This window comes from Ictalurus punctatus, chromosome 3 (assembly GCF_001660625.3).
Source record: "Ictalurus punctatus breed USDA103 chromosome 3, Coco_2.0, whole genome shotgun sequence".
Classification (NCBI taxonomy): domain Eukaryota; kingdom Metazoa; phylum Chordata; class Actinopteri; order Siluriformes; family Ictaluridae; genus Ictalurus; species Ictalurus punctatus.
In genome coordinates this window covers 32433080-32453024 of record NC_030418.2, presented here as the reverse complement: position 1 = coordinate 32453024, position 19945 = coordinate 32433080, and the positions used below count along the sequence as shown (strand labels likewise).

General features: G+C 40.3%; 1 protein-coding gene across 4 annotated transcripts in view; it reads right to left on the bottom strand.

Moving 5' to 3' along the window:
* Nucleotides 1-19945, bottom strand: part of arhgap10 (Rho GTPase activating protein 10) — a 98460-nt gene that overhangs the window by 31883 nt on the left and 46632 nt on the right. For 3 of the 4 annotated variants that reach the window (XR_006982009.2, XR_008396350.1, XM_017463632.3), the window contains exons 7-17: nucleotides 18396-18500; nucleotides 16027-16156; nucleotides 15376-15482; nucleotides 15124-15218; nucleotides 13835-13916; nucleotides 13671-13710; nucleotides 13010-13078; nucleotides 10673-10747; nucleotides 5358-5442; nucleotides 2568-2626; nucleotides 1111-1216 (exon numbers count right to left, since the gene is read on the bottom strand). Coding sequence is in view for 2 of the 4 variants with exons in the window: in XM_017463632.3 (XP_017319121.1) it covers nucleotides 1111-1216; nucleotides 2568-2626; nucleotides 5358-5442; nucleotides 10673-10747; nucleotides 13010-13078; nucleotides 13671-13710; nucleotides 13835-13916; nucleotides 15124-15218; nucleotides 15376-15482; nucleotides 16027-16156; nucleotides 18396-18500 (953 nt within the window). In the remaining 2 variants the exon portion in view is untranslated. The remainder of the gene's footprint in view (nucleotides 1-1110; nucleotides 1217-2567; nucleotides 2627-5357; nucleotides 5443-10672; nucleotides 10748-13009; nucleotides 13079-13670; nucleotides 13711-13834; nucleotides 13917-15123; nucleotides 15219-15375; nucleotides 15483-16026; nucleotides 16157-18395; nucleotides 18501-19945) is intronic. The other variant, XM_017463633.3, reaches the window with a different exon arrangement.

Sequence of the window (19945 nt, the reverse complement as noted above, 5' to 3'; positions counted from 1 at the left end):
CTGTTACGCGTTGTGCTGCGAACGTAAAAGGCGGTGTGTTAAATGGGTGACGGAGCTTCGACGCTCAGACGTCTCATGCACATTTCTGAATTCGGTTTAAGAGTTACGCTTTGATGGTACTTCCAAAAAAACAAATAAAAAATGTGACATTGCCGATTAATCATCGTTCAAATGCGATTTCAGACAGAACGGCGGAAATGTTGGCACTTCCTCTCGTTCCCTAACCGGCTTGTTTCAGAGCAAGCACTTCAGAGCGACTAGGGGGAAGAATTTAAGAGCGGATCACCCAAATTTTATTTCCGATCGCATATCCGCTGGCACCGAATACGTCTTTTATTTATTTATTTATTTGTTTTTAACAAGATCAGGCTGCCCAGTTCCCAGGAGCAACAGAGATTATGTACTTATCTTCAATTTCCTGCTATTTACACTATATTAAAATGTAGGACACTGAAAAGGTGGGAAAAATCGTTTCAACAGCTTGCTAACGTTTGGAAATGTCTTGTTTTATCAATCAGTCAGAAGCGTTCCAATCCAGTTTTCCAAACGCGTGGGCGAGGTAATCCTGCGAATAAAACCGAGCTCTTAATCGCCCTCACTTATTATGATGATTTTATTTCCCAATATATAAATGTGTGTGCGCGTGTGTGGGGTTTTACTTTGCTCTCCTCTCAGCTTCCTGCGTGTGTGTGCCGTTGCCTTGGTGACTGAGGTAAGGCTACTGAAAGCCAGAGGTCCCTGTGCTATTGAGTGTGTGTGGCGCACTGTGCGTGTGTATGTGTGTGTGTGTGTGTGTAGGGAAAAAAGGAAAGAAAAAAAAAAACAAAAACAGAAAGTAATGAAGATTGAGTATGAAAGGAAAGGCTTTAGGGTTAATGACTGCATGGCGACGAGGGACGGCCTTTTCCCTCGGAGTGTAAAAAGAGGGGGGAGAAAAAGAACAAGCATGAGGAAACACACACACACACACACACACACACACACACACACACACACACACACACACAAAATAAGCTAGAAGAAGGACAAGCAGTGAAGAAAGACCTGGATGAAAAGAGAATAACTGATAGATAGGAGGAGGAGGAGGAGGAGAGATGGAGATACACTCACTTTGCCAGATGTTTGGTGACCAAGCTCAACACCTCTCGGTTCTTCTCAGGCAGTCTGTGCACCAAACAGTGGATGGCCTCAACGCGGGACTCCGGACTCTCACACTCTGTTCAAAAAATGGAAATCAAGAGATGGTTATATCATGTGAATGAGTTGCATGTAGGACATTCGCATGAGTATTTCATGGCGTGTTTATCGACAGGACCAATCCAGCAGGTATTCGCAGAGGGAACCAAAATGGCCGCATAGTTACAAACGTGTTGCATTGTGGGTTACCGCACAGGTCGTGGCGTCGTTCGTGAAACCGACGCATACATTATAGTATATATTATTACGCATATATCACTACGGAAACGGTAACATATTAAAACGAGTCCATTAATAGAAACCTATTATTCACGTTGCGGAAGGAACTACTGTCAGAGCTATTGATGGGGGGGGGGAAAACAAAACAGGGAATAATAAAATGTAAAATGCACACAAACATACTACTAATTTTCAAGTTTGTTTGTTTGTTTGTTTATTTATTTCATGGACCCATGAATTATTGCCAGAGCTGGATAATATAGGATTGTTTAACTGATTAAACTGATAGATATATTGGGCGCATCGAGATTTTATTTCAGTAAATATATTTCCAATGAGGTTATCCGCATGAAGTTTTCACCAGACGTCAGTATTACCTCAAGAAATCTGGAAATATAAAGACTTCACAACATTAAAGTCCATAATAAAGAAGTTTCTTGTGTGACACCTGGGTAATGAAAAGCCTTTTTATAGACCGTCAATTTACTCACCCAGCTGATATTAATTTGCACAGATAGGGGGTGTAATTACTTACTAACTACTTACAGATTTCAGCCGGTTCCTTGCCTTACCTTGCCTTGGAGAACTGCTTTTTCTTAGCGTGTTCAATACTTTTTTCCCCCGTCTCGTTCCACTTTATTACACGTAACTTTATTTGTGTACTTTAACGTTGTGACGTCTTTATATGTGCGGATTTCCTGAGGTAATACTGATGTCTGGTGAAAATTCCATGTGAATAACCTCATCGGAATTATATTTACTGAAAAAAACGTTGACGCGTCCGACACTTATCTCCCCCGCTGTAATGCTTAACGGACACCTGAAGCTACATCACTAATCACAACCTTGGTAACCACATGTCATTCTTTTTTTTTTTTTTTTTTTTTTTAAGGAAAAATTATTTTAGGGAAAAACAAAAAAACAAAACCAACAACATAATTTATGACCTGTTTTTAGAAATATGTGTTTACTATTTCCTGACAGCAAAAACATGAGACTTAAAAAAAAAAAAAAAAAAAAAAAAAAAAAAAGAAATAAATAAAAAATCGATCAGAGCTTTTCACATTTAACCCACAACCACAGACCAATTCTGATTTTAGGGGAATAAAGGACAAATTTTAAAACTATCATGAGTAAGTAAAGACACTTACTTGCAGGAACGATGAACTCCTTATACAGGGTGTACGTCATTAACGGCTCGGGGAGACTCCTAGAAAGGAGAAGACAAGAAAGAAAGAGTAAGATGAAGAAAACGAGGGAGAGGGGGGGTTGTTTATTTTGACCTACACACAGAAAAGACAGACATGTGCAGAAATTAGAAAACAACAAAAACATTCAGTTCTGTGGGAAGAAATGCTCGCTGATGAGGGAGGTCCGAGGAGAGTGAGCAGACGGGTTCAAGCTGACAGGAAGGCTAACAAATAACCACTCTTTACAGTCGTACTGAGCAGAAAAGCACCTCAGCACAGAACAGGCTACAACAGTAGAAGGCCTCTCTCTGCTCTGCGCTAGAACACGTCAGGCTGATACGATTCCGAATCCAGGTATTCTAAAGCATCCGATTCATGAGTCACGATACCGGCTTCACGATTTCGATCGGATTCTCAGGATATTCCGAGCCCAGATCTGCGTGAAGAAAAATGATGACTTTCTGAATCGTAAACAACGCAAAAACAATGGGCGTTCTCGTCTGAATAAAACAAAAATCAGAAACGGCTACGGACTGAGGTCTAATATTGTAAACAAAAAAATGCGACAGGTTCACCATAATCTTAAAACTATATAAACAGACGTACAAACTCTTCCAAAAATACAGCCTGGATGAACAAAGTGTTTCGATCTGGTGGCTTTAAAAATGATCGACTGCGACTTAATGAGCTCCGTAGCAGAAATAGAGCTCCAAAGTCGGCTAAAATGGCGTTTTGAAAGCTTCGGTGTTGTTTGAAAGCTACGGAACAGCTCTTTTGGAATGGCGCATGATGTATAACGCGTGTCGGTCATTGCAATCCGGAGCTATCGGGTTATCGGTCTTCACGAGCGCAGATCTCACAGGCTGTCCACGAAAGATGAGATCACGTGACCAGCGTATCCTGCGTAGATCTGGACCTGGGACCTGCTTTGCAGTAAAACTGTTGCACCTTGATGCATTGCGTCATGGCGTAACGTTATATTCCGAATATAAAGTCGAACGTCAGCATTATAAACGCAGAATCATACAGCGTGTCACCATGCTCTTAGTGGAAAGCAGGGGAGAGTAGAATGAAAACAATGATCACCCAGCTGGAAAAATTACTTTAGGAACAGCTGAATGGAATTTTGTGTCCCATGACATTATGACCTCAGTATCACAGCACTTCCTGTTCTGAAGTCACACAGAGAAGTAACCAATGACAACACGGCGCCGTGTGGCTTCTGCATGTTCGCTCTCCTTAGCAGGGACGGACGGATGAGCCTGGCTGTGCGATTCTGCTCCCGATCTCTCCACGACGAGCCGATTAAACTAAACACTAACTAAAACATTCTGACATCCTGCATTCACTTACTGTGAATTATAAAACTGGAACCTTTCAGAGACAAGAAAGCGGCTAATATAGTTACAAGTAATGTAAATCTGTCACCCAAAACACTTTCCATACATAAATACCCAAATCTTTAGAATACCTGCTTCACATTTTAGACTAAAAACAATGAATTAAATTAAACATGCCTATGACATGTCATTATAAAATAAACGTCATTGTAAAATACACGTGTCACTGTAAAAATAAACATAATTATAAAATAAATACATCATGATTACGTAAATGTGTCATTATAAAATAAACGTCATTATAAAAATAAATGCATCATAATTATATACATCTGTCATTATAAAATAAACATAATTATAAAATAAATACATCATAATTACGTAAATGTGTCATTATAAAATAAACGTCATTACAAAATGGACGTCATTATAAAAATAAATGCATCATAATTATGTAAATCTGTCACTATAAAATAAAAGTCATTATAAAATACGTGTCATTATAAAAATAAACCATTATAAATACATCATAATTACGTAAATGTATCATTATAAAATAAACGTCATTATAAAATAGAAATCATTATAAAATAAATGCATCATCATTATGTAAATCTGTCATTATAAAATAAACATCATTATAAAATACGTGCCATTAAAAAATAAATGTCATTATAAAATAAACGTCATTAAAAAATTGACAATTATAAAATAAATACATCATAATTACGTAAATATATCATTGTAAACTAAACGTCATTATAAAATAAACCTCATTGTAAAATAAACGTCATTATAAAATACGTCATTATAAAAATAAACATCATTATAAAATAAATACATCATAATTACGCAAAAGTATCATTATAAAATAAACGTCATTATAAAATAAACGTCATTATAAAATAAACGTCATTATAAAATACGTGTCATTAGAAAAATAAACATCATTATAAAATGAATACATCATAATTACGTAAATGTATCATTATAAACTAAACGTCATTATAAAATGAACGTCATTATAAAATAAACGCATCATAATTACGCAAATGTATCATTATAAAATGAACGTCATTTTAAAATATAAACGTCATTATACAATAGATGTGTCATTACGAAGTAAATGTCATTATGAAACGAGTCTCCTTATGAACTGAATGTGTCCTTATTAAATAAATGTGTCATTAGGATGAAACGTGGCCTTCCAGACCAACAAAGAACATCGTAGCGTTTAACTACATTGCAACTGACAAAACTTACGGTCATTCTTATATTCATGCATGTTCATTTATTCATGTTTATAGAAATGGAATATTAGCGAAAAACCGTTTTGAGCGACTTCTCGCTACATTAAGACTCCAGCACACATCTAACGACGGTAACGTGATGAAGCGTGCCTGCCTCCTACCTCAGGTACTGTTTTAAAGCGCTAGTGATGGTCTTCACGTCCCAGTCCTCACACGCGGCCAAGTCCACGTCGCTACTCTTTTCATCTGAGGAGAAATAAAACACCGGGAAACACGAATGGGACATGACATCGCCGCGTCCAGCTGATTTATTGATTGATTGATTGATTTAATGCTCAGACTGGCCGAGTCTGTGCTCGTGACAGACTCAGATTCCTGCTCTTGGCTGTCACGAGCGGAAGCTGATGTGGTCTTCTGCATGCTTTCTCCATCCCGCCATGCTTTTCCGCCCACCACAGCTGTAAACACTGATTATACGAGTTACTACATCCCTGAAACTCTTGAGCTGTATCTGCATGATTTAATGCGCTGTGCTGCTGCTGCCACATGATTGGCTGATTAGATCAGATAACTGCACGGAAGTGCAGGTGTTCCTAACAAAGTGGATGATGAGTGCAAATTAATGCATTTAAATGACCGGCATATTACTGACAGAGTTGAAAAAGTCGATATCGATGTGTCAAAGGTCATTAATCACTGATGTATTGTGCAGCACTAATAACATTAAGAACTGTTGCGTTTTTTTTTTTTTTTTTGGGAGAAGACTGAATGAATGAATGAATGAATTCACATATTACTAGCAATTAAAGGTAATTAATAAATTATATATCGTGGAGCACTAAACTGAAAAAAAAAAACAATAAAACAGACAGAGATAGATAGATAGATAGATAGATAGATAGACAGATAGATAAGTTAGTTGTGATGAGTAGATCTGAGATCAGAATAAGCTTGAGGTCTGATGAAGTATTAGATTCACTCCTACATACACCTCAGACTGTGTGTTGAGAGAACACGGAGGGGGGGAGGGGGGGGCAAAAGAACAACAACAAAAAAAACTCAACGTATAAACCTGAGTGTGCAACGACTGAGCGAGACGTAGAGGGAGAGAATAAGGCAGGTGTAAGTGTAACTGTGATAAAGAAAGAAAAAACATCAGGAAGTGTGATAAAGAGCGAGAGACACGAGCGGAAAAGACGGAGACGAACAACAAAAAAAAAAAAACACGCAGGTATAATCATCAGGAAAGCGCACAGCTGCAAGACAAACGCTAACTGCTCTAAAATCAGGGTGAAAATAATCCAAATTTATTCATTTTCTACAATAAGTAAAATACAGGCTTTTCATAAATCCCAGTCTAATCCAGGAACATCTCGCCTGCACATTCATCACAATTACCTATCTGAACAAAATGCCGTATTACACCCCCCCCTCCCCCCCTCCCGTCTGTCCCCAGCTCTATAACGAGGAAGGTGAAGCACTGGTGCCGCTACGGAAAGGTCAGAGTTTTAGCAACGGACACGTTTCTATTATTACAGCTGCGAAACCTATGGAAGATCAGACTATTTCACTTCAGTAAAAGCGTGCAGGAAAGAAAAAAAAAAAAAAAAAAAAAAAAAAAACCCAAAACAACCCACTTCAGGTGTAAACGTGTGAAAATGTACTTTCTGGGGTGAAACAGATGTGTCATATCGTTTTCGACTTCCGAGAGACTTTCGGTTACGTGTCTTTGGTTTCACGGTACAACAGACGCATCTAACACATGCAAATGAAATATCAGGAGTGCTTCGCTCTTTACGATGTTCTTTAAGTCGCGCTGAAGTCTTTCGAGGATTCAATTTTTTAAAAAAAATAAAATAAATAAAAAAAAGAAGAAGAAAAGAAAAAAAGTTCAACCCTCAGGCTTTGTTCGGAGTTGGAAAGCTCAGCCGACGTGGCATGGAAACAAATACGCAAGAATCGAATAAACTACAGATCAAATCTAATAGTGACGCACTATAGTATATTGAGGACCGAGCGAGGTTAACGGTCACCGATAGTCCTAGTCGGGATAATCCGACGTCTTTATCTCGGAAAATTTGTCACGGGGGATCCACCCACGTTAACCGAGCGCCATTTAGAATAATAAAAAAATAATAATTTAAATAAATAAATAAAAAAACACACAGGAGTGTACGGAAGATCCGGGCGATGATGAGAACGGAAGCAAGACAACGGGAAGCTGAACGTCCTTGCCCGGTGAACTCGGAGTACGGAGGTCTTTGAGAAGGAAAAACCTAAGAGTTTATAAATAAATCCGGTCCGATCTTGTTATCTAGCTAGCTACCGTGTAACGCGGGATAACGTGAAAGAATTTCCGGAAGGACTTTGAAGTCGTGATGTTTTTAAGTGGCCCGGGAAAAATTGAACTGGTGCTATGGGGTTATGGACAGCAATATGATAGTACTGTATTCCTGGGGAGGTGTGTGTGTGTGTGTGTGTGTGTGTGTGGAGGGGTGGAGTTTCAGAGATTGAGACTGGAAAAACAATTTTTTGAAAATCATAATAAAACTGATTATTGTTATCATGTACATTACGTACTTTTCTAACCATCGCTTGATTGGGGAATTACATAGGAGCAATGTGCACGAGGCCGCGGCCTTGTTACAGGAGCCTCCCGGAGGCGTGTTACCACCTTGGGCCTCTTCCTTAGACTGAGCGAGGATGCGATTCTGTTTTTATACACCATCAGGTACTTACTTACTTCAAGGAGTGATTAAAAGGGTCTCGTTAAACTCTTCACTGCTCTCCATATATTTAGCTAGCTCGCTAGGCTGCTGCCAGGTCCGTTTAGATTTGACATGCGTGTGGCGTACATCGAGTGCTGTGTAAGTCGGGTAAAATTTCAACGAGACGGCATTCTGACTTCAGAAATCAACGTACGGAATCATTCACGGCTAAGAAGCTATCCGTGGTGACTACGTGCTGACTATCGACATTAATACCGTATCTATCGGGGAAACACACTGCTGTAGGACCTTTAAGGGGTTCTCCAGAAGGACAAGTGAAGAACCAATAAAGGGCTCTAGAGCACAACCGTTTTTTTTTTTTTTTTTTTTGAGATCGGAAGGGCATGTCTTTGAGTTTAGATACACCGATCAGCCATAACATTAAAACCACCTGTTTAATGTCGTGCAGGTCCACAAACAGCTCGGACCCGTCGAGACACGGACTCCATAAGACCTCTGGAGGTGCGCTGAGGTATCTCTAACCAAGACGTTAGCAGCGGATCCCTTTAAGTCCTGTACGTTGCGAGGTCGGGCCTTCACGGATCGGACCTGTTTGTCCAGAGACGTCCCGGAGACGCTCGATCGGATTGAGATCTGGGGAATTTGGAGGCCGAATCAACACCGTGATCAACATTCAATCAACAATTTTTACAGTGTCTCGGGGCGCATTATCCTTCTGAAAGAAACCATTGCTGTTAGGGAATACCGTTGCCATGAAGATGTGTACTTGGTCTGCGACAATGTTTAGGTAGGTTGTACGTGTCAAAGTAACATCCATATGAATGCCAGGACCCGAGGATTCCCAGCAGAACATTGCCCGGAGCGTCACACTGCATCGCCACTGCATACTGGGAACATCACACAAGTTTTGGAGATGCTCCGACGCGGTCGTCTAGCTGTCCATCACGATTTGGTCCCGCCTCCAACACATCAACTCCGTCAACTGACCGTTCACTTGCTGCCTAATAAACATATCCCACCCCTCGACAGCTGCCACCGTAACGAGATAATCGACGATAATCGTGTCACCCGTCCGAGGTTTTAACCTTCTCGCTGATCGGTGTACGGGCTCGAAAGACGCCCGTCGGGTCGCACTATAGTTTTGTGGACGGCTGACACCATATCACAGGCTAGAGTCGATCATAAAAAGTAAAATGGCCGCTACTGTTGTTAGGACGGTGATAATGGCTGTTTAATTCAAGAGCGGACGGGTTCAGGTCGCAGCGGGCCGATTCAAACGACCGATTAGAATTCAGTGCACAGGACCACTGGCTGGGGAAACGTCTGCGGAAGAAAGCGAAGAGGCAAGCAAGAAAGAGAATGAAGGGGAGCAAGGGAGAGAAAAGCAGAGAGTAAGGGTAAAGGTGTAGGAGGGAAGAGAAAAAAAAAAAAAAAAGCTGAAAAGTATGAAAGTACGGTGGAGACTACAGACACCGGAGGAGCAAGAGGGATGGCTCTGAGCTGAGACGAGAAAGTGGCTGCAGGATACAGGGGAAATAAGAAAAAGAAGGAAAACCAGCAGAGAGCAGGTGGAAATCTGATTGCCAGCCTGGAGCCAAGTGTCACCGACAAGGACAGGACAGTAGGACCGAGGAAAAGAGACAAAGAAGGAGAAAGACACGGCCCAGACGGGAGAGTCGTCTGAATGCCAATGAGGCCGAGAGGAGATTTTGGCTTCGGGCCCAAAACTTCTACGACTCGGAGTTCTTCCGCAGGATGAAACGCACAGGAGCGTACGCTCTTAAACTTCGGCCCTTAAATCCGTGAACCTGATTGGTTAGAAGGTGTTGATTAATACTCTAGAACAGCAGCTTTGTCGGTAGCACAGCTCCGAACTACAGGTTTATAGTAACGCAGCCGTTATAATAATATAATAATTATATAGTAACGACTTACTCAGGGTAATCAGATTAAGGTGTAAAATAAAATAAAATAAAAAAATCATAAAAAATGTTTAAAAAAAAAGTGTCATTTTTAACATGACGTTTCCTGGGGTTTATTTAACCTTGTTTACGTTTGGAAGGAGTCTCCAGTGTCAGTGCTTTGTAACAATCAGAGGACCTGATGGTGGTTTCTGTGGAGAACGGAAAGCTTCATCTTTTCTGTCTAACGTCGAGAAAGAAAAAAAAGAGAAGACGTCTAGAAAAAGTCTGATCCTACGTTAATAAATAAACGATTGCGGAGTTAAGGCGGAACAAGTGGTGTTTAGAACACAGTTTATCATCTGCCCCGGTTTATTAGCGTCGTAGGAACCCTGGCAATTGTTTGTCAGGGTGCTGCGCAGTTTATAGTACGATCTCACGGTTGTGTATTACGAAAACATTCATCTTCGTAACAAAGTCTGATGCGTTTTTATAAAATGATTCTACTAGTACGCATAAGGAATGCTTTATAAAATGATCCAAAAACACATACCTTCACAGTTCATTATACTATAAACATATGGCCTGAATACGTTACGGAATTCGTTTATTTATACAGTTCATATTGAATCAAAACAGAAATCAAGACTTCTCTGTCCGGCTTTTCATTGCACTGCATTGTGGGAAACAGCTTAGGAAGTAGTACGTCGCCCTAAGATATTGTAGCTAGCATACTAGTAATATTCATGTCGTTACTGTACTGCGTGCACATGACCCCTAGCCTAGGAATGCTGTTATAAGAGTAAATACACACTCTGTTATAGTTAGTGTGAGAGTGTAACTTACCGATCATTAGACTGAGGAGCTTCTGCACCCTGGAGCTGACCCCGACCACTCTGTACAAGCCCTGGTCATTGATCCCTGCACACATCCATCACAACACACCGATCAGCGCTCGGCTCTCACTAACGCACTCCCTGTAGTAAAGCCGAAGAGCCGTCCGTTTACCAGCCGTGTCCCGGCAAAGTGGTGTGCGTTTGACTCTGACCCGGGTACAACAGGTGCACGACGAGGCCAGAGGAAACTGTGAGCTCAGTCTGCCCTCTAGTGTTCAATCACACAAGTGCAGATTACAATAACAATTCCAAGTGCACTGTATTCAACTACAAACTATACGATCATGATGTTGTGGTTTTTTACTTTTATTATTGTTGACGTTCTTATTAACTTTGATACTTTTTAAAAAAAAAATTTCTGTGTACTGCTTATTTTGTGAACAGCGCTTTGAGAAGCTGATTTTAAAGGCGCTCTATAAAATACAGTTTATTATTATTATTACTACAACGGGCATGAACGTACTGCAATGCTATAGGTCAAAAAATAGACAGAAAAATGTTAAATAAATGATCATGGTCGTAGAAAATGCGTATAGAATCGTATGCATGAAGTATAGAATTACGCTATAAAATATTTTCTCTCTTTTTGAACACTGGCATTGTCTTTCAAAACGATGCGTCGACATTACTGCTAAATAAAATATTAATTGAACTAATAAATCACTGAATTAATATTAAATACAACATTCATAGATATGAATAAATTATAATAAATAGTTACATAAAAAAAAGCATTTTCTAATATAATAACATTATTGTTTTTTTAAATAACGGCATTTTCTTTTTTCAAGAAAGAAAGGAAAAAAAGAACAATAGATAGAAAGCAAGCGAGAGAGACGCTAGGTTTTTAAATTGGACTTTCTGGACAACCGGAGGGAATATGTTAAAGACAGACAGACAGACAGGCAGAAAGAAAGAAAGAAAGGAAGAAAGAAAGAAAGAAAGAAGGAAAGAAAGAAAGAAAGAAAGAAGAAAAAAAGAAAGAAAGAAGGAAAGAAAGAAGGAAAGAAGAAAAAAAGAAAGAAAGAAGGAAAGAAAGAAGGAAAGAAGAAAAAAGAAAAAGAAGGAAAGAAGAAAAAAGAGGGAAGACAACAAGAAAGAAAGAAAACAAATAAAGAAAGAAAGAAAAGAAGAAAGAGAGAAAGAACAAAATAAATAAACAAAAACAAAAATAAATAAAGGAAGAAGGGACAAAAGAAAAAAGAACTAACTAAATAAATAAATATGGAAAGAAAGGATGAAATAAAAGAAAGAAAAAAGAGGGAACACAAAGAATAAGAAAGAGAAGGAAAAAGAAATAGAAGACAAAAGAAAGAAGAAAACAGAGTGAAAGACAAAAGAAAGAAAGAAAGAAAGAAAGAGGGAAGACAAAAAGAAAGAAAGAAAGAAAACAAATAAAAAGAAAGAAAGAAAGAAAAGAAGAAAGAGAGAAAGAAAAAAATAAATAAACAAAAACATAAATAAATAAATAAATAAATAAAGGAAGAAGGGACAAAAGAAAAAAGAAAGAACTAACTAAATAAATATATATATGGAAAGAAAGAAAGGGTGAAATAAAAGAAAGAAAAAAGAGGGAACACAAAAATAAAAATAAAGATAGAAGGAAAAAGAAAGAAGACAAAAGAAAGAAGAAAAGAGAGAGAAAGAAAGAAGACAAAAGAAAGAAAGAAAGAAAGAAAAAGAAAGAAAGAAAGGATGGGAGAAAGAGAGAACAAAAAAAAACAAATAAATAAAGGAAGGACGGAAGAAATAAAGGAAGAAATAAAGGAAGGAAGACAGAGCAAAAGAAAGACAGACAGAAAGAAAAAAGGACAAAAAACAAAAAAAGAACGAAAGAAGGAAAGGAAGGAAGAAAGAGAAAGTACATAAATAAATGAATTAATAAAGAAGGAAAGGACAAAAGAAAGAAGGAAGGAGAGAAAGAACGGGAGGAGGAAGACGAGAGGGCCTGTTTGCGGTACTTTCTCTACGCCCGTTTAGGAAGCGAGTGGCTGCATTTGAAGAGCAGTACAGTTACTGAGTCACTCTGAAGCGGTGTTCCGTCCGAAACGGTCCGGGTTCTAACCCCCGGATCCGGCCAGCGCTGTGCAGCTCGCGTCTTCTCTTCTCAGAGCGGACGCCGATGCGACGTCGGTGTGAAACTGTGCCGTGAGGAAGGAGAGCGCTGACTCGCTGCGGCCCGAGCGGCGTTATGTGCTCGGGTTTACATCATTACGGCTTTAGAAGAAGAAGAAGAAGAAGAAGAAAGTGGAGTAAACACACATCCGAGCCGTGTGCACAGCGTTACCTCTTGCCTCTACGGCGTTGATCGAATTCCTCACAAAACTCACGCCCACGTCGTCCAGCTGCGCGTCGACTGCAGAGCAATGAACAAGAAAGCTTGCGTTCACTTCACTTCACTTCACTACACACTTTACTACCGAGCACGGGACCGTTAGTCCGAACAGGATCGGAATACAAATCTTTCACGGGTGCAAAAGTTTGCACACCCTCAGGACAAAAGCGGTTCAGTGGGATTGTTTTTGTTTTGTTTTCTCATCATCATAAAATGGCCGAATATTATAAATAAGATATTAACAGTGAAGTTTAAAAAAAAACAACAATTTTTGTTATTTTTTTTTTTCTTAAATGAATCTGCATCTTTCTAAATGTGATGGAAATATTCCCCGATAACACGCACGCCCAAAATATCAGCCTCCAACCCGTCTGTATGCTTTCCAGCCTCTTTTCCATCTATCTTTAATCTTTTAACTTCTTTATGTTCTGGATTGTTGTGTTGTTGCCGAAAGGAACGGCGTTTCATTCTTTTCAGTATTTATTTCTGTTCGTGTTCTGGGGGTGGCGGGCGGCGGGCGCGCAAACTTTTGCACCCCGCTGTATATCCCTTCTCTCTCGGTGTGTCGAGACTAAATTTGATGGGAGGATAAAACGAACGGATGGGAACTTACTCGATCGTTCTTTCAAAAACGTTCTCCCGAGATGGTGGACCTGAAATAAATGAGAGAGAGAGAGAGAGAGAGAGAGAGAAAAAAATCCGATACATCTTTAGTCTTTCATGCAGATGGACAACGATATCGGACTGTAGAGGCCCGTGACATCGCGGGTCACTCACCGGCTCTTTGCCTCCCATCGCCTGCATCCAGAATCTGTGGTCATCTTCAGAGAGCGCCTGGACTGTGAGCACGGTGCAGGGGCTGAAAACACAACCGGAGCGATAACACATCAGATACAACACACAGCCACAACACACATACTGTGTGTTTGAGTAATAAATCACTCAAACACACACACACACACACACACACACACACACGCTATATCCTGTATGTTAAGTTCAGTTCATTATTTCCGTGTTCATATACTCAACAATGTGAATGATTACGCAAATGAATAGTTTGTTACGAAGCGCAACTCGTGCCATGAATTTACTCTTTTTATTACCGTCCTGAAATATTTGCACCCTTCAAAAAGACAAGACCCGGCACTGTTCTGAACAAAACATCAGTCTCGGACATTTCCACTAGGGTTAGACGATGTCACAAAAGGGCCGTATCACGATGGCTACGATATACTGTAGATGTAAACTGCAAAAAAAATAAATAAATACAAATGAAAAAAAGGCAAAATAGAACATGCAAGAAAACCCTCAAACATCTTGCTAACTGAAAGAATATCGCATGGGAAAGTGGTCAGAAATCCCAGCAAGCCTGGTGGATAATAATACAAAACACCTGCAAGAAGTTATTTCTGCTAAAGCCGGCAATACTAGCTTCTGAGGCCAAGGGTGTACTTACTTTTTCCACATAAGAATATCGCATCTATTGCTATTTCTGTGGAATAAACGATTCGAAAAAGCTCATTTTCCTCGTGGGTTTGTTTAAGTATATCAACGTTATTGAAAGGGGTTTCAAAGAGGATCAAATGTGTCGAAAATAAATCAATAAAATAATCATTTCCATGGGGGGCACTTATTTTTACACATGACGGTATATACAATTTCCATATAATTCATACAATACAAACCTCAATATTACTATTACATAAAGAAAAAAAAAAAACCCCTACATTTAATAGCGTTTCCTCTCAAAAATATTGACACCCCTAGTTAATACATTAAATAGATGGAATAATAATAATAATAATAATAATAATAATAATAGCCCAGCCCCTGGTTACCTCTGCCAGGAAGTTATGACTCGCACTATTCTTAAAGCCCCTGTCCTACAGGAGCCCAAACAGCCTAAATCCCGAATCTGCCGAGAATCACAGGACAGTCCTTACGAGCTGTCCGAGGCTTTATTTAAACCGCATGACGGACGGCACGGATATCCAGATCCGAATCCGTTCCGTACGGAAAACCGATCCGGACGTCGGTATTCCCGCTTGTAACGTTTGACCTACCGGTCTGTGATCTCTATCTCCAGGCAGAACCGGCGGTCCAGGGTGTCTGTCGTTTTCCTCACGCAGGATTTGAGTGTGACAGATTCGTTTTCACCCTGACAGGACGAACACACAAGATTTCATTCACGGGTGTCATCAAGTGAAAACGCCCGCTCATGACGTTATTACACAGGAGTGTGAGGACTCAACGCGATAAATCAAAACACGGGGACGGGAAAGGCACCGGGGAGCATCGAAACGATCGTCACTCACAATCTTGCCGAAGGATTTGGGGTCGTACGTGACCATGTGGAGGATTTTCTGTTCCTTGACGAAGGTGCAGTACCTCTTCACCCAGCTGGAGCCGAACGGAGGAGGACCTGCACAGGATCACAGGATCGTTTCACCGGCCGCAGTTACATCGGATCATTCTTTATCTCCGTTTGTTTTGTTTTTAAACCAAAGAATTATGCGAAATACAATTCATTTTGCATTCTCGTACATTTTCCACCCTCGCAAATCCATGCACTATAATTAATTAGCCTGACCAAGCACATAATATAAGACCGTATTCATTTTAAATATGAAGAAAATCAGCCTTAACAGCATTTACGGCACTCCTGCGGTCTACAATGAGGTCCTGTCAAACAGTTTTAACTCCAGGATGGAAAACAAATGGATATGCCAGGACTCTTTTTTTTTATTTTGGCAGGTAAGTGTGTGTGTTTCAGCTATTATAAACACACCACTCAGTAATTCTGAAGCTCTGGAGTGAAACATTATTATCAAGTAAACAGAAGTAATAACAGATTATTCAAAGGTTTTGGGAGTTTTTGATTCCATCTCATTCTGACTGCATTAGAGACATGTAAAAGACAAGCCCTTGTGTTTCTGTGTATGTGTGTGTGTGTGTGTGTGTGTTACGTTTTTCCTGGACGTAGAGGTAGCCCTCGCTGCTGATGCGGCTGGTCTGTCTGTAGTTGTGCGGAGCCTCCTTTATCTTCTTCATCAGTTCAAACACTTCAGAGCGTGTTCCCTCAAAACGGCTCCGTGTCTACACACACACACACACACACACACACACACAGAGAGTAAGTAAAGACACACACGTGTACAGTGCCCTCCAGTAATATTGGCACCCTTGGTAAATATGAGCAAAGCAGACTGGGGAAAATCGTCTTTATTGTTTAACCTTTTGATCTTTTGTTTAAAAAAAAAAATATTCACAAAAACTCTCTGCTCTGATGGATATCAAACAACTGCGAACAACACAGTTTTATACATTTAAAAAATAATAATTGTTAAATATAGGTGTGCAACAATTATTGGCACCCCTATGAATTCATATGAGAAAAAATATATTTGAAGTATATTCCCATTGATTTTTTAAAATTATTTAGTTATTTATTTATTTATTTTTACAGCTGGGTGACTAGGAACTGGAAATTGATCAACCATGACTTCTTGTTTCACAGGGGTATAAATATGAGGTAACACACAGGCCGAATTCCCTTAGTCGTTCATAACGATGGGTAAGAGCGAGGAATATAGCTGTGACGTGCGGGAAAAGGTTGTTGAGCTTCACAAAATGGGGCGTGGCTATAAGAAAATAGCACAAGCATTGAAAACGCCCATTTCCACCATCAGGGCAATAATGAAGAAGTTCCAGTCGACTGGAAATGTTATGAATCGACCTGGAATTGGACGTGTGTCTGTATCGTCTCAACGCACTGTGAAGAGGATGGTTCGAGTGGACAAAAAATCTCCAAGGATCACAGCTGGAGAACTGCAGGAGTTAGTTGTGTCTTGGGGTCAGAAAGTCTCCAAAACTACAATCTGAAGTCACCGACATCACCACGAGCTGTTTGGAAGAGTTTCAGGGAAAAAAAGCCTCTACTCTCATCCAAAAACAAACTCGAGCGTCTTCAGTGTGCCGACACTACTGGACCTTCAAATGGGATCGGGTTCTACGGTCAGATGAAACCAAAACAGAGCTTTTTGGTAATAAACACAGAGGTGGTTTTGGAGCACACAGAGAGGTAGACATATGGAAAAGTGCCTCATGCCCACGGTTAAATATGGAGGAGGATCTTTAATATTTTGGGATGTTTTTCTGCCAGAGGACCTGGACATTTTTTTAGGATACATGGCATCATGGACTCTATCAAATATCAACAGATATTAAATGAAAACCTGACTGCCTCTGCCAGAACGATTAAAACGGGTCGTGGTTGGATCTTCCAGCAGGACAATGATCCAAAACATACATCAAAACAAACACAAAAACGGTTTACTGACCACAAAATCAAGGTCCTGCCATGACCATCCCAGTCCCCTGACCTGAACATATAGAAACCCTGTGGGGTGAACTGAAGAGGAGAGTCCTCCAGTATGGATCTTGAAATGTGAAGGATCTGGAGAGGTTCTGTACGGAGGAACGCTCTCAGATCCCTCGCCATGTATTCTCCAACCTCATCAGGCGTTATAGGAGAAGAATCAGAGCTGTTATCTTGGCAAAGGGAGCTAGCACAAAGTACTGACTAAATGCGTGCCAATAATTGTTGCGCACCTATATTTAACCAAGATTTTTTTTTATGATAAACCTGTGTTGTGTTTGCAATTGTTTGATATCCATGACAGCAGAGTATTTTTGTGAATGTTTTAAAGAATAGTTCAAAAGGTTAAACAATAAAGACAATTTTCCTTTGCTCTTATTTACCAAGAGTGCCAATATTAGTGGAGGACACTGTACATATGTAAAGACACACACACAGAAAATGAATCTGTAACACTCTTTTAAACACCGGAAAATCTCAGCGCACCAAAAGAATCCAAGCCCCCACCCCATCCTCCTGCCCCACCCCCAACACCAACCACAGTCTCACAGTTGACCTTCGATCTTCCGGGCTATATGTTCAACCCACACAATGGAAGGCCAATGAAAACAAAGCCCTCACGCTTTCTCCTGGAAACTCCAATGCTTCCCTGATTTTTTTTTCTCACTTCCTGTTTCACCCTGTCCCTTCCTGCACTGCCATAAACAAGCGTGAGAGTGTAACACACTGAGGACGAGGCCCTGAGTGCACATTTATTAACCAAACGGAGAGTTTTTTTTCCACTTATGGTTGCCATGTGACATTCATGACATCAGACGTGTGTGGCTGGGAAACGCTGCTATGGTTACGGAACAAAGCTTGTAACGATTTTTTTTTTTTTTTTTTTTTTTTTTACACAACTGTGTAACCAGCATTTTGCTGCATATTTACTCAAATAAACTATAAAGAGTGGCTCACATTCTGAATATTGATCTGCAGGGCTCTTTTGTAGTGGTCAAAGTCTTTGGCCAACTCGAATCCCTGGTGGTAGAAAGTGAACATGGTCTGAAAGAAAGCCACCATCTGTGGTGAAGAGAGAGAGAGAGAGAGAGAGAGAGAGAGAGAGAGAGAGAAAGAAAGAGAGAGAGAGAGAGAGAGAGAGAGAGAGAGAAATAGCATTAGTGAGAGAGAGTGAGAGAGAGAGTGAGAGAGTTCGTGAGAGTGAGAGAGTTAGAGAGAGAGAAATAGAGTTAATGAGAGAGAGAAAGAGTTAGTGAGAGAGAGAGAAGTTAGAGAGAGAGAGAGAGAGAGAGAGAGAGAGAGAGAAGTTAGAAATACAGCTCACCTGCTGTTACAACATAAAGAAAATCTGACTGTTATTTGGGACGAGACCAAAATAATAATTAAATCCAGAAGTCATAAGTCCACAGTGCTGTGGAATTCTCGATTCTGATTGGTCAGAAGGTGTTGATTTATTTTCGATAAAAGCAGCTCTGACTATAGTTCCAGTTACAACGTCAAATCCATTACATTATGGTTTCCATAGCAACAACTCATTCACAGGAACATATATGATGGCCTCTCCACGTTAACAGTGTGTAATCACTGATATGGCGATGTTTTCGATGAGGAGACGTTTACATAACCTCATCACACCACCGTCACTGATTATTTTCCTATAACAGCATGTCCCCAAGTGCTTTATTCCTTACTTATCCCGAGTGAACCGTATGCCATCAAAACAGCCCGGGCCCGTTGAGGCACGGACTCCACAAGACCTCTGAAGGTGCGCTGTGGGATCTGGCACCGAGACGTTAGCAGCAGATCCTTTAAGTCCTGCAAGTTGCGAGGTGGGGCCTCCGTGGATCGGACTCGTTTGTCCAGCACGTGTCTCACAGACGCTCGATCGGATTGAGATCTGGGGAATTTGGAAGCCTTGAAGTCACGTTCCTCAAATAGTTCCAGAATAATGTTTGCAGTGTCTCAGGGCGCACTATCCTGCTGGAAGAGGCCACTGCTATCAGAGAATACCGTTGCCATGAAGATGTGTTTAGGTAGGTAAGTCCTGCCGTTTTGGAAGATGTTCTGACCCGGTCGTCCAGCCATCACAATTTGTCCCTTGTCAAAGTCGCTCAGATCCTTACACTTGCCCTTTTTCCCTGCTTCAAACACGTTATTCACGTCACCTGTCGGCGGGTTTAAATGGCTGATCGGTGTATATTCAGGTAAGTGTACAAGTAGTCTTTGCTCCATTTCACTTTGTTTTAAAGCTGAAAAAACAGAAGTGTGACGTCCATTCTGATCGCATATAAAGTCACTTGACACATTATTTGTGAATATTTACGGCTTGTTAATGCGTCTTCAGCAACGTTATAAAGGCCGTCTAAGATCTAACGAAAGTAGCTCCTGCACTGGAGCATACAAAATATTCCAATCTGTGTAAATCCTTCCTTTTTAATCCAGTTTAAATATATTTGTCTAAACCATAGTGTTACGGTTACTTTAGAACATGATTACATAGTTACTTG